The sequence below is a fragment of the Hetaerina americana genome, unplaced genomic scaffold (assembly GCF_022747635.1).
Source record: "Hetaerina americana unplaced genomic scaffold, ioHetAmer1.1.p SCAF_2, whole genome shotgun sequence".
Taxonomy (NCBI): domain Eukaryota; kingdom Metazoa; phylum Arthropoda; class Insecta; order Odonata; family Calopterygidae; genus Hetaerina; species Hetaerina americana.
In genome coordinates this window covers 13,821,471-13,832,910 of record NW_027286763.1, presented here as the reverse complement: position 1 = coordinate 13,832,910, position 11,440 = coordinate 13,821,471, and the positions used below count along the sequence as shown (strand labels likewise).

The window sequence follows — 11,440 nt, the reverse complement described above, 5'->3', positions numbered from 1 at the left end:
AAAGCCAATTTTTGTTCTTCCACAAATCCGGGCGTTTGTGGTGGATTGCTTCGCGCAAATTACGCATAACTTGCAGGTAATATTCATTATTCACCGTTCTACCCTGTGGCAACAACTCATGATGCACCCCACCCCTATAATTGAAGAAAACTGAAAGCAAAACTTTTACATTCGACCGAACTTGGCGCGCTTTTTTCGGTCTTGGCTCGTGCTGCAGCTTCCTTTGAGATGATCGGGAGTTTGGGAGTTTCCGCGTAATAACCATAAACCCGTGATTCATCACCAGTTATGACCCTCTGGAGCAAATTTGTGTCGTCGCGGACAGAGTCCAACGCCTCATTAGCAATGTTACTGCGTTGCTGTTTTTGGTCGAAATTGAGCAATTTTGGTACGAATTTCGCGGCGACCCGTATCATGCCCAAATAAATGGTAAAAATCGAACGGTACGAGCCAATCGATAGGTTTAGGTCCTCAGCAACTTCTCTAACGCTGATTCTACGATTGGCCAATACTTTTTTCTTCACTTCATCAATGTTTTCGTCTGTTGTTGACGTGCTCGGGCGTCCGGCACGCTCTTCGTCGATCACATCTTCTCAGCCCTCTGAGAACATTTTGTACCATCGATGAACGTTGCTTCTGTCCAAGGTAGCTTCTCCATATACCACAGTCAACATTCAGAATGCGTCCGCGCACTTAATTTCGTTTTTCACAAAAAATTTGGTACAGATTCTTTGATCCATTTTTTCGAACAGGCAAAAAATCGGAGACGAGCCAAAACACGTCCAAGCAAAACAGCTCTCAACAATTAAGCATTCAAAATGGGCGAACCTTTTGGCATAAGTGAGAGATATAAGTACCAACATAACGCCACAAAAAATCGAAAATCAAATATACGTAAACCGCGGAAATTCAAAATTCGCGATACTTTTTGAACTGACTCCGTATACATCAATTAATGTGGTTACAGGATATAACGAATTGATCATGGCATGCGAAAGTAACTAATTTGGAAATATGTATTGTTTATCATGTGTCGGACACCATTCAATTTTTTTTGTGCAGGTATACTTGATTTATGATAATTGCATCGTTGCTCTTAGTGAAGCAATTCAACTCAGTTTCTAGGCCATGGTCTTGCTTATGATAGTACTGATAGACAAAATGTGGAGCAGTTTCTTTACTGTCCAGCCCTGTCAGTGGTGAAAATAATTGCAGGTCTCACTCAAGATGGGCCCTTTAATACGCACTCAATTTCTTTCCTTTTCAGAGAAAATAAGTTTGAACGATTATGTTAATGGTAATATCTAATAAAACACAAAACTACATATTGATCTTAAAAATGTTAGTCTCGGGCTTGGCGTCCGTTATTGCCACCTAATTCTCATTTTGGGAGAGCTCTAAAATTTTGTCACTGGTCTGTGAGAAATATCAGTCATATGAATAGGTGATTAAACGCATTGCATTATAGTACATGATAAATCTTCTTGTAAAGACCCCACATTAAAAGCTGAGAACTATATCATAGTTTCTAAAAAATATCACAATTTTCAGAAAAATATTTTTATAATCAAAATATTATATCTTATATAAATATATATGATATATTGTACACAAATATAATAATATATCAGGTGATTCCAGCCATCCTAAATGCACATCAATTGATACCTTCTGAAGCATCATGGAAAGCCACATTATGCCTAATGAAAAATGGTGCATTGGATGGTGTCATACAAGGGCTCTAGTCACTACTGCTACAACTACTCATTTAGTCCCACAGAAACTTCACGAGTATGAACAAAACAGCATGCGTGATACTATTAAATGCCAAATGCTTCACAGCATATGAAAGTATAAGTGTCCATGATTAGATATGGGGAGGAGGGCCATACAAATTGATTGAAGGTTGTGGCAGGAGCCATTAATGTGCCCTCTCTGCAGGAAGCAAAGTTATCTGCCATCTTACATGGTGGTGTTCTTCCTTAGCTGTGGTTGATGTGGTGATCATGATGGAGATGTGCAAGAGATGCATTGCTTTCCTTCTTATTAAATTGACATTTCTCGTTGAATTCAGTCTGAGACATGAAAGTTAATGAAGTATGTTTCATACATTACATTTATTTTATATATTTATTTTTTTATTTATTTAGTCCAAAAACAACATCACGCCAATCACATTTGACAGATAAAAAAGAAAAAAATAAGTGACATCTAAGAAAACTTAACGCATAAGAAGAAAAATTAAGTTTTAGGTAAAGAGGCATGTTAAGTTATAATTCATTGGAAATAGATTAAGCTTAGTCCCACATCATTTTGATGGATGAAGTCACATAGAAAGGGTTGATGAAATAGGTCAATAATTACAAAGGACCATTTTTTTTTTAATTCTTCACTCTACCTTACTCATTAAGGTATTTGCGTTAAAAGTCAAATATCTACATCTACATAATACCCCGCAAGCCGCTGCAAGCGCATGTGGTGGGGCGTGGTAGGTCACCACCCGTATATGGAAACAGTACCACATGTAAAACTACACCTACAGCGGCGTACACACTCATGCAAAACTCCCTTCATCCTACACTCATGCAAACACATATATCTTAAACCAACAAACAACTGCACCCCAGGATGCAGTACGAAAGCCATCAACAACGAGCAAGTCAGAACATAACAAGCCTGTACAAATATCTGTATGAACAAATATTTGTTCTTACAGGTATTATCTGTATTATCATTTCTATCAGACCATTAGAAAAACTACCTTCAGCCCAAAATGGTCATCAATTTCAGTTTAAAATACAGCCGCATAAAATATTTATGTTACACATCCTAGTTAGCTAGATAGTACATGATAATTTTTGTAAATAATAAGGAAAATACCGGGGACCTCTAATCATTTCATTAATATATGTTTACATGCATTTTTACTCTAAGATAAAAACAGGAAGTCATATGGAAAAATCCCAAAGATCGGTTTAATGGGAGAGGGTAGATTTCAACTAGTGCTTAGCTCGACGGCATGTGAAATTCTCCCATGAGGGCAGGGTCGCCAGTTCCTTTCACTGTGACGCCAATGGCTTCCAAGGAAGGTCTGGAATGTATGTAGAAGAAATGGTTAAAAAGGCATGAGAAGAACTGGGAATGGGAATGAAAGCTGGTGCGGAATCCACAAAATCAGCTTTGCGATTGATCAAGCTTTAGTTTGTCAGTCAGCCGAGGATTTGCGTGCATTTCAGAGTGCATTAGAAAATCAGTGCGATAGATGTCGGATGAAAATAAAATCAAATGAAAAAAGGGCATGAGTTTTCCCAGAAACAGAAAGGTTAAGTAAAACTTTAAAATAGGAGGGCATTAACGAGAGCAGGTGGAACAGTTTATGAATTTCAGAAGTGTTTTGGACCAAAATGGTGATATTAGTAGGGGCACATGGAGAACAATTGTGTTAGGCTAAGAAGCATTCACGAGGAGGAGAGCGAATCGATGATCGGGATGTTGAGTAAGGATGTTAACAAATGGCTCATGAAAACTCTGATACGGAGGGTATTTTTATAGAGTACGGAAACATGGTTACTGAATCAGGATTATAGGCGTAGTTGGGAGACTTTTGAAATATGGGTGCGGAGAAGGATGGGAAAAGTGAAGTGGACCGAAGAGAAAGCAAGCGAGGAAGTGGTGGAGAAAGAGGGAATTGTTGATAGAAATCCACAGGTGGCAGGTAAGATGGATGCAGAGCGTTTTGATTGGATTTGCGATGCTGAAGGCTGTGATAGATGGGAGAACTTGGCAAAGAAGAAAGTGGAACACGACTTAATAATTTCTCTTTGTTTAAACAAAAGAGTTCTCATCCACCGAAGTCAAAGAATTATTACACACCGTTTTTAGATTAATTAGAAGAGTACAGGGTGAATGTGATGGAAAGGTTAAAGAGAAATGTCATCTTTCGCTGCCTAGGCCTAATTAAAAATATGCTGCAAGTGTATGGGATCCTCCCGAAGTTGGATTGATTGCCGAATTAAATCGCGTGAAGCGTAGAGGAGCTAGATTTGTTAAACGCTGTTACGATAAACTTAACGGCGCATCCAAAATATTGGAGGACCTCGTCTGGGGATCACTCACGGAGCGGAGTTAACATTACAGATTAAATTGCTTGAATAAAATGGAAAGATTTCTCTTTAGCAGTGATGTTGAAAATTTATTATTACCCCCATCGCACTGCGGTAGAAGAGATCATGTTAATAAAATTAGAGAAATTAAGTGAAGAACAGATGGATATAAGATGCCATTTTTTCCACGGACGATTGGGGATCATAATAACATCTGTCCGACCGCGATAGGATCATATTCGGCTCAAAATTAGTCTGGTGTGTATTCACCCCCTGCCACGCACCCTATCGGTGGCTTGCAAGGTACTAAAATAATATCTTATTTAAATGCATTAATGAATGCGATACCGTAATCATGCCTGCGCCCCTTCGGCCGGCAAGAACAAAATCGTACACCTTTTTACGGTCCATGAGTCCTCCCCCTCCCGTATCCTTAAAACCTTGAATCTTCTCCGCTAAAGGGATTTGAACGTCTTTCCTCCTTCGACCGCGAAACGGCGTTGGCAGTGTTAGAGAGTGGAGCCGAGAAACTGGGGCACCGAGTTTTCCCCTCGGAAGCGAGAAAGTTGCCCTTCCTTTATTTCCCGGAAGATGGATGTGTGTGTACTCGAAGTGCGACTAAGTGCTGAGAGAGGGAGCGGAGCGACCTCATCGGCGAAGGAGCACAACACTCCTCTCCGAATAGTTTCAGCTATGACCGAGGGGAGCGCCACCTACCCGAAGGTCCTTATCATCGCTATGGACTCCGCCTACTTTGGAGGAAGACGGGGGGTTGTCGGACGAAGAGGCGCTGGTAAGTTGAATAACCCGGCGGAATAGAAAACGCGTGTCTCGTTTCTCAATTGAATATTTTGCGCTTCATTCCCGAGTCGGCCGGAGGGCATACACATCCGTGGAAGACAGGGGGACCTTCGTCCTTTGCAGAGGCTGAAGATATAGACCCACACAGTCCGTCATGGAGCGGTGGCAGGGTCGGGTGGCCGTGGTGACGGGTGCGAGTGCCGGGATAGGGGCGGCGATTACCCGGGCCCTTGTCAAGAGCGGCCTGAAGGTCGTCGGTATGGCTCGGCGGGTGGATAAGTTGGAGGTGAGTGATGGTCAAGAAGTGGCGTTTAAACTACCCTTCGAGAGGCCAATGGCATTGCTGACTCCGTGAAAAGCCGTGGCATAAAAGATTACCAAAAATCTGTTGTTGTACGATCATAATGAATCGAAAGAACAATAACTAATTAGATAAACAAACCACAAATATCAATTCGAAAGTTGGCTTGATAGGTGATGGTAGAGTTCATCCATTTCTAAGCCAAACGGCGTGTGAAATTCACACCTCAGGGTGGGGGGGAGGACATGGTTCTTTCCTCGTGCCGACTCAGGTTTAAAGGAAAATCTGGAGCCCTAAAAATCACACAGCTTGGGTGGAGCTGAGGGTGCCCAGAGGCGTTCCCGGGAATCGAATCCGGGTAATCTGGTCAGTAAAATTTCGCTCTACACACTGAACTATGTATCACGTCTCGATAAAATAGATAAATAATTATTTAATATGCCTAAGTGCATTATTTAGCATTAATTATAACCTCATATTAAGAATTTAATATATATATGTTTGTAAGCATGTTCACGAAATTTCTTTTCAAATGAGAATTTGCAAACAATTTGGACGCGGTAGTCTTATGAGTAGAGCGCTCATCTATTGGCAGGAGGCCACGGATTCGATTCCAGGTGACGTCTATGGGCAACCCTAACTTCAGCCAATCTTTATGATATACTTCGAATCAGTCAGATGTATTCATCAGTAACAGCCAGCGTTAAACAGGGAACAAGTAACTGGCCATCTTTATTAAGCGCTGGTCCACTGGTGTAAATACAGCATACCAAATACAATATACCAGTATACAAATACCTGTAGTTAAGAACATACAAGTTGCATTCTCCACAACTCACTCATGACTGGCGTGCTAACACCCCCTAACACCCCGCGCCCTGCGTCCGGGTGGCGGGGTGACATGTCAATCATATTTTAGAGCAAATTCATTTGTGAATTGGCCGTCCTGCATGAGGAGAGATTATACCTAATAGTTGGTGACTGCATTGGAAGTTAGCCCACCTTTTTTGCTGGGATTCCTAATTCGTGTTCTTAGTGTAATCAGTAGAGTGGTTACTACTAACAGGTTATGTATAATGAATATTGCATGAATGGTGTATTTAACCGCTCCCGTTCCACGAGCCCTCTCGGTGCCCTTACGGTGTCTTTTGTTTGGTGAAGTTTCGGATTGGACGTCGTGGCTGGTGATCTAACACCCACTGCCATACGTCCTCACCACGGCTTGCGGGGTAGTCTATAGATGCAAATTATTACCCTGTCACGATGCCGTGTGAATGGCGTACGCCATGTCGGGCTTAGCATTGGAGGAGATCCGCCTGCTTATATTAAACCAACCTTCTGGTTGATTACTGAATAAGTAAACTTTGTATTTATTCAAAAATATTATTACACTACTACTGGTTTCGACGCATAGGCGACATCCGAGATAAAATTTCATAAATGACCGGGGAATATACTCCCTTCCACTCCCGCCACCATATTTCTCAAAACCTGGGTGGAGTTTATTTGATTAGATAGCTAATTATTCTACTCTTAAAATATAATTTTTCCCAAGAACTTAGGATAATTGCAGTAAAAAACAGTTAGTCAAGACTTAATTGAAAGAATGATAAATGAAAAATGCTCTATTGGAGCAAGAAATTTTATATTTATCCCAAGGAAATGCGGAAGAAAAATTTCATTGCTGTAAACTTCCATATGAAGGACAAATCCCTGTAAAATAGAGAATCTATTTCCAAAACACAAATTTAGGATTGCATGCTGCAACAAAAACAGCCTGCAACCGGTTTTGAGCAGGACCAAAGACAATGTTGTCAACTTGGAAAAATGTGGTATTTACAAACTAAAATGTATGTAAAGATTGCAGCGCAGCCTTTATAGGACAAACGGAGAGATCGTTCAAGCTACGCGCCGCGGTATACAAGCGAAATCTCCGGAACGGGAATGTCACCCAATCCCGTTTCGCCAAAAACCAATGGGAGATGGTCCATAGCAGTAACTTTGTTCCGAACATATTTGACTCCGAGGTAAAGAGACGATTAATGGACCCACTGGAAAAATCGGATATAAGTCGAGTGTATAGCCATGCATTTGGTTAACGAAAATATCTTTGAGAGATACCCTCCCCTTTTGGAAGTCCCCTTGTCCTTGAGCAAAGTGTATTCGCAACCTCCCATGTCATCCTCCCCTTCCATTATCCAATTTCTTCCTCCTGCCGTTCAATCATCCAATTCCTTTCTACTTAATTTCTCTCCCCCTCCCCGTCAACCCTCTCACTGAACCAACCCAGCCCCCCCCCACCTCCTCAGCCGCCTCCTAACCGATACTTATCCCTTCCTCCCATTCCCACCTCAAATTCCCTCCCATAATCCACCTACTCCCCCAGAAAGAATACACACACACACACACACACACACACACACACACACACACATATATATATATATATATATATATATATATATATATATATATATATATATATATATATATATATATATATATATTACACAGTAACAAACAATATAGAAACACAAAAAAAGGAACACTCACACGTTATTATTTTTTGTGTTTCTATATTGTTTGTTACTGTGAAATGTACTATTCGGCACTTCCGTGTTACGTCTACGAAAGCATATAATATATATATATATATATATATATATATATATATATATATATATATATATGTATATATGATATGGAAAGTCTGCAGAGGAAGGGTGAAATCGGTGCGCTGTACAGCAAAGTTAAATCGTTATCGGGAAGTAAGAAAGGAAGAGCTATGCTAACAGCTAGAGATGAGGCGGGTAAGGTAATAGTTGACGCAGGAAAGATCCAAGAGAGATGGAAGGAGTATATAGAAGAACTGTATAGTGAAGAACTCAGACCAACAAAGTTAGACATTGAAAAAGAAAATGACATAGAGGAAGACAGCTTAGGTCCAGGCATACTAGGCAATGAGATAGAAAGGGCATTAAGGGAGATGAAACTAAATAAGGCCGTGGGGGTAGATAACATTCCCGTGGAACTTTCAAAATGCTTAGGAAAATGTGGGAGGAAGAGGCTATATGGGCTGATCCGTAGTATTTATGAGGAGGGAATCTGGCCGGAAGACTTTGTGAGATCAGTTTTAGTTCCTATTCCGAAAAAGGTAAAGGCCACGTCATGTGAGGACTATAGGACAATTAGTTTGATATCCCACGCAGCTAAAGTTGTTCTCAGGATCATAAACAAAAGGATAGAGAGTAGGGCAAATGATTACTTAGGGGATGATCAGTTTGGGTTTAGGAAGGGGAGAGGTACGCGTGATGCCATTGCAGTAGTGATATTATTAAGCGAGAGGAATATAGAATACAACCAGGAGGTATTTGCGTGTTTCGTATGCCCTAACACTGCCCCTTCCTAACACTGCCCATCCGGACTCCCCGAAAACGGGGAGTCCGGATGGGCAGTGTTAGGAAGGCGTGTAAGGCAGAGTGTCCCATTATCATCGATGCTGTTCAACCTGTATGCAGAGGAAATGATCAAAGAGGCATGGGAAGAACTCGAGGTAGGAATGAAAGTGGGCGGGGAATTCATAAAATCAGTTAGGTTTGCTGATGACCAAGCTTTAGTTTGTCAGTCAGCCAAGGGGCTGCAAGCATTGCTGAGTGAATTGGAAATTCAGTGCGACAGGTATGGGATGAGAATCAATATTAATAAAACAAAGGTTATGCGATTTTCTAGAAAGAAAAAGGCCAAGCTTAACATTAAAATAGGAGGGAAAAAACTAGAGCAGGTAGAACAGTTTACGTATCTCGGTAGTGTTTTGGACCAACACGGTCAAAGTAGTAGGGACGTAAGGAGAAGAATTGCGCTAGGCAAAGAGGCTTTCACAAGGAGGAGAGTGTTGATGACAGGGACTTTGAGTAAGGATGTTAAGAAAAGACTCGTAAAAACTTTGATATGGAGCGTAGCTATGTACGGCGCGGAAACGTGGTCATTGAAGCAGGAGGATAGACGTCGATTGGAGGCTTTTGAAATATGGGTGAGGAGAAGAATGGAGAAGGTGAAATGGACAGAGAAGAAAACAAATGAGGAAGTACTTGGTATCGTGGGCGAAGAGAGGGGTTTGTTGGGAGCAATCCTATGGAGGCAGGAAAAGTGGATGAAGGGGGTGTTGACTGGCAGTGGGATGTTGACGACTGTGATAGAGGGTAGAATGTTGGGCAAAAGAGGAAAGGGAAGGAACAGGATAGGGATGTTGGACGGGATGAAGGGAGGAAGAAAGTACTCAGAGATGAAGAGGGACCTGATATAGAGTAGGATGATGGATTTTGTGTTTTGTTAGGAGTAATAAAATATTTGTTTGGTAGTTGTGTCCATCCAAAAACCTACCTTAACCGGTAGATTACCTTAAAAAAAATATGTATATATATATATATATATATATATATATATATATATATATATATAACGCGAATAGAGCCTGAAACCATCAAATTCTTCTGGTTGATTATTGCGACTGGTAGAAAAATATTTTTGAATAATTGACAATTCATTTATGCGATGATCGCTAAAATCTTCGGAGTAAGTATATTTCTGTGAAGCTAACATTTGCATCCAAGTAGGACTTACATTTGCAGCATGAAGTATGTTGGCAGCGAACAATTTACACGTTCCACCAAATTGAAGAGTCGACAGGTACCCAATTTGCTCAAATTCTCTTACCGGAAATCTATGTATAATATTCAATTTTCACTATAATTTGGAGAGAAACAATTAGGGGCCCCGCTCTTCAAACTCCCTCATGCGCGAGAATGATGGAGCATGTTTTATGAAAAGAAATCATTTAGCCACGCTTATATTCCTCAGGAGTTTGACGTTTTTGTGTTCTCTCGGTGTCTGCCTGCAGTTACGGAAACCAGGTGACGAAGAAGATATCGGGGGTGAGTGACCAGTGGTTATGGATGTGGTCGCTCATGTCACCTCGAGGCTCCGAGTGGATCTGTAGTTCCGTGAGGGACTTACATATACTAATATTCCTCAAAATAGGACCCTTGTGAGTCGATACACTTGTTCCAGCGGCGTTCCCATTCCTGGAACGCTCCCGCGAAGGTATCATCGGGAACCTCTCGAAGACTCGTCGTCGACCTCTTCTCTGCCCTCCACGAACTTCTTGTGCCACCGAAAGATCATGTTTCTGGATATGGCTGACTCCCCGTAAGCCTAGTTAATCATACCGACAGTTTCGGTAGACGTTTTCCCAAGCTTTACCGCAAATTTGACGGAATAACGCTGCTCCAAAAACTTCGGCATCGCGTTCCGTGACGTGGGTCGAGCGTGGAGGTTCGCGTTAACAGAGCTCCTCACTACACCACAGCTCAGAGCCGACTGCCTTTTTCAGCGTCGCTTGCCAACATACCCCCCTCCAATCGCAGCCCGTCAGAGCGGTGCTGGGCGCGCCTGGAGCGGCGCGCCCAGCCCAGGAGTCAGTACACATATTTTCCGGACGAACCCTGTATGCTCTGAATTCCATTGGATTGACGACGTTTCAGGTGCCAATATGAGGCTGGCCATGTGCAGCTTGGTACGTAGGACCGATCGGAGTTAGACGGTCTGGGCATAATTGGAAAACATCAAGCAATGGCTTTTCGAGGGAACAAGGGAGCGTAGTCCTTGAACCTGAACCCGATTCTAGAAGCGCGTCGGGTGTCCCTTTATCGTTCGGCAGTCCACTATTCGAAAGAGTCAGCGCAGGAGGTAGGGCGTATGATACACGAGCATAAGACAAGAAATGAGCATATTTACTGGTTAAAAGGATAGGTCTTTTTCTTGGGCAGTTAGCATTGACGAAATTGAAAATATAATAAGAGCAATGAGAATCGGCAAGTCCTCGTAACGTAGGAAATAATGACTGATAAACACAGGGCGATTTCATATACCATGCCTACAAATATGGAGTGTTTGATAGAATACGTAAATATTACAAAATTAAATTGCTGTATCATAAAAAAAGGACATTAAAGATGGGATATTAAAGCTAAATTATGAAGTACGAAGGCATACATCGTCATAGGAACGGAAAGTTAACTCACCGAGGATCTAGCAGCTCATGAAGTTTTTCCAAAATTTTTCATCATTGACAAAAAAGGCGGACCTAACAGATTTGATGAGGAATTATTCATTGCAGTTAACTAACGATTAAGTAGCTACCGCAATGGATGCGACAATGATATAGAAACCGTTTAGT

General features: G+C 41.5%; 1 protein-coding gene across 4 annotated transcripts in view; it reads left to right on the top strand.

Annotated features, from left to right (window-relative positions):
* The first annotated feature begins 4,846 nt into the window (after positions 1-4,846).
* The window catches only part of LOC139687792 (dehydrogenase/reductase SDR family member 11-like), a 37,251-nt gene continuing 30,657 nt past the window's right edge, over positions 4,847-11,440 (top strand). The window contains exons 1-2 of one of the 4 annotated variants that reach the window (XM_071585097.1): positions 4,847-4,896; positions 5,003-5,190. In XM_071585097.1, coding sequence (XP_071441198.1) covers positions 5,059-5,190 — 132 coding nt within the window. In that variant the 5' untranslated portion in view covers positions 4,847-4,896; positions 5,003-5,058. Of the gene's footprint in view, positions 5,191-11,440 lie in introns of all 4 variants that reach the window. The other 3 variants (XM_071585096.1, XM_071585098.1, XM_071585095.1) reach the window with 3 other exon arrangements.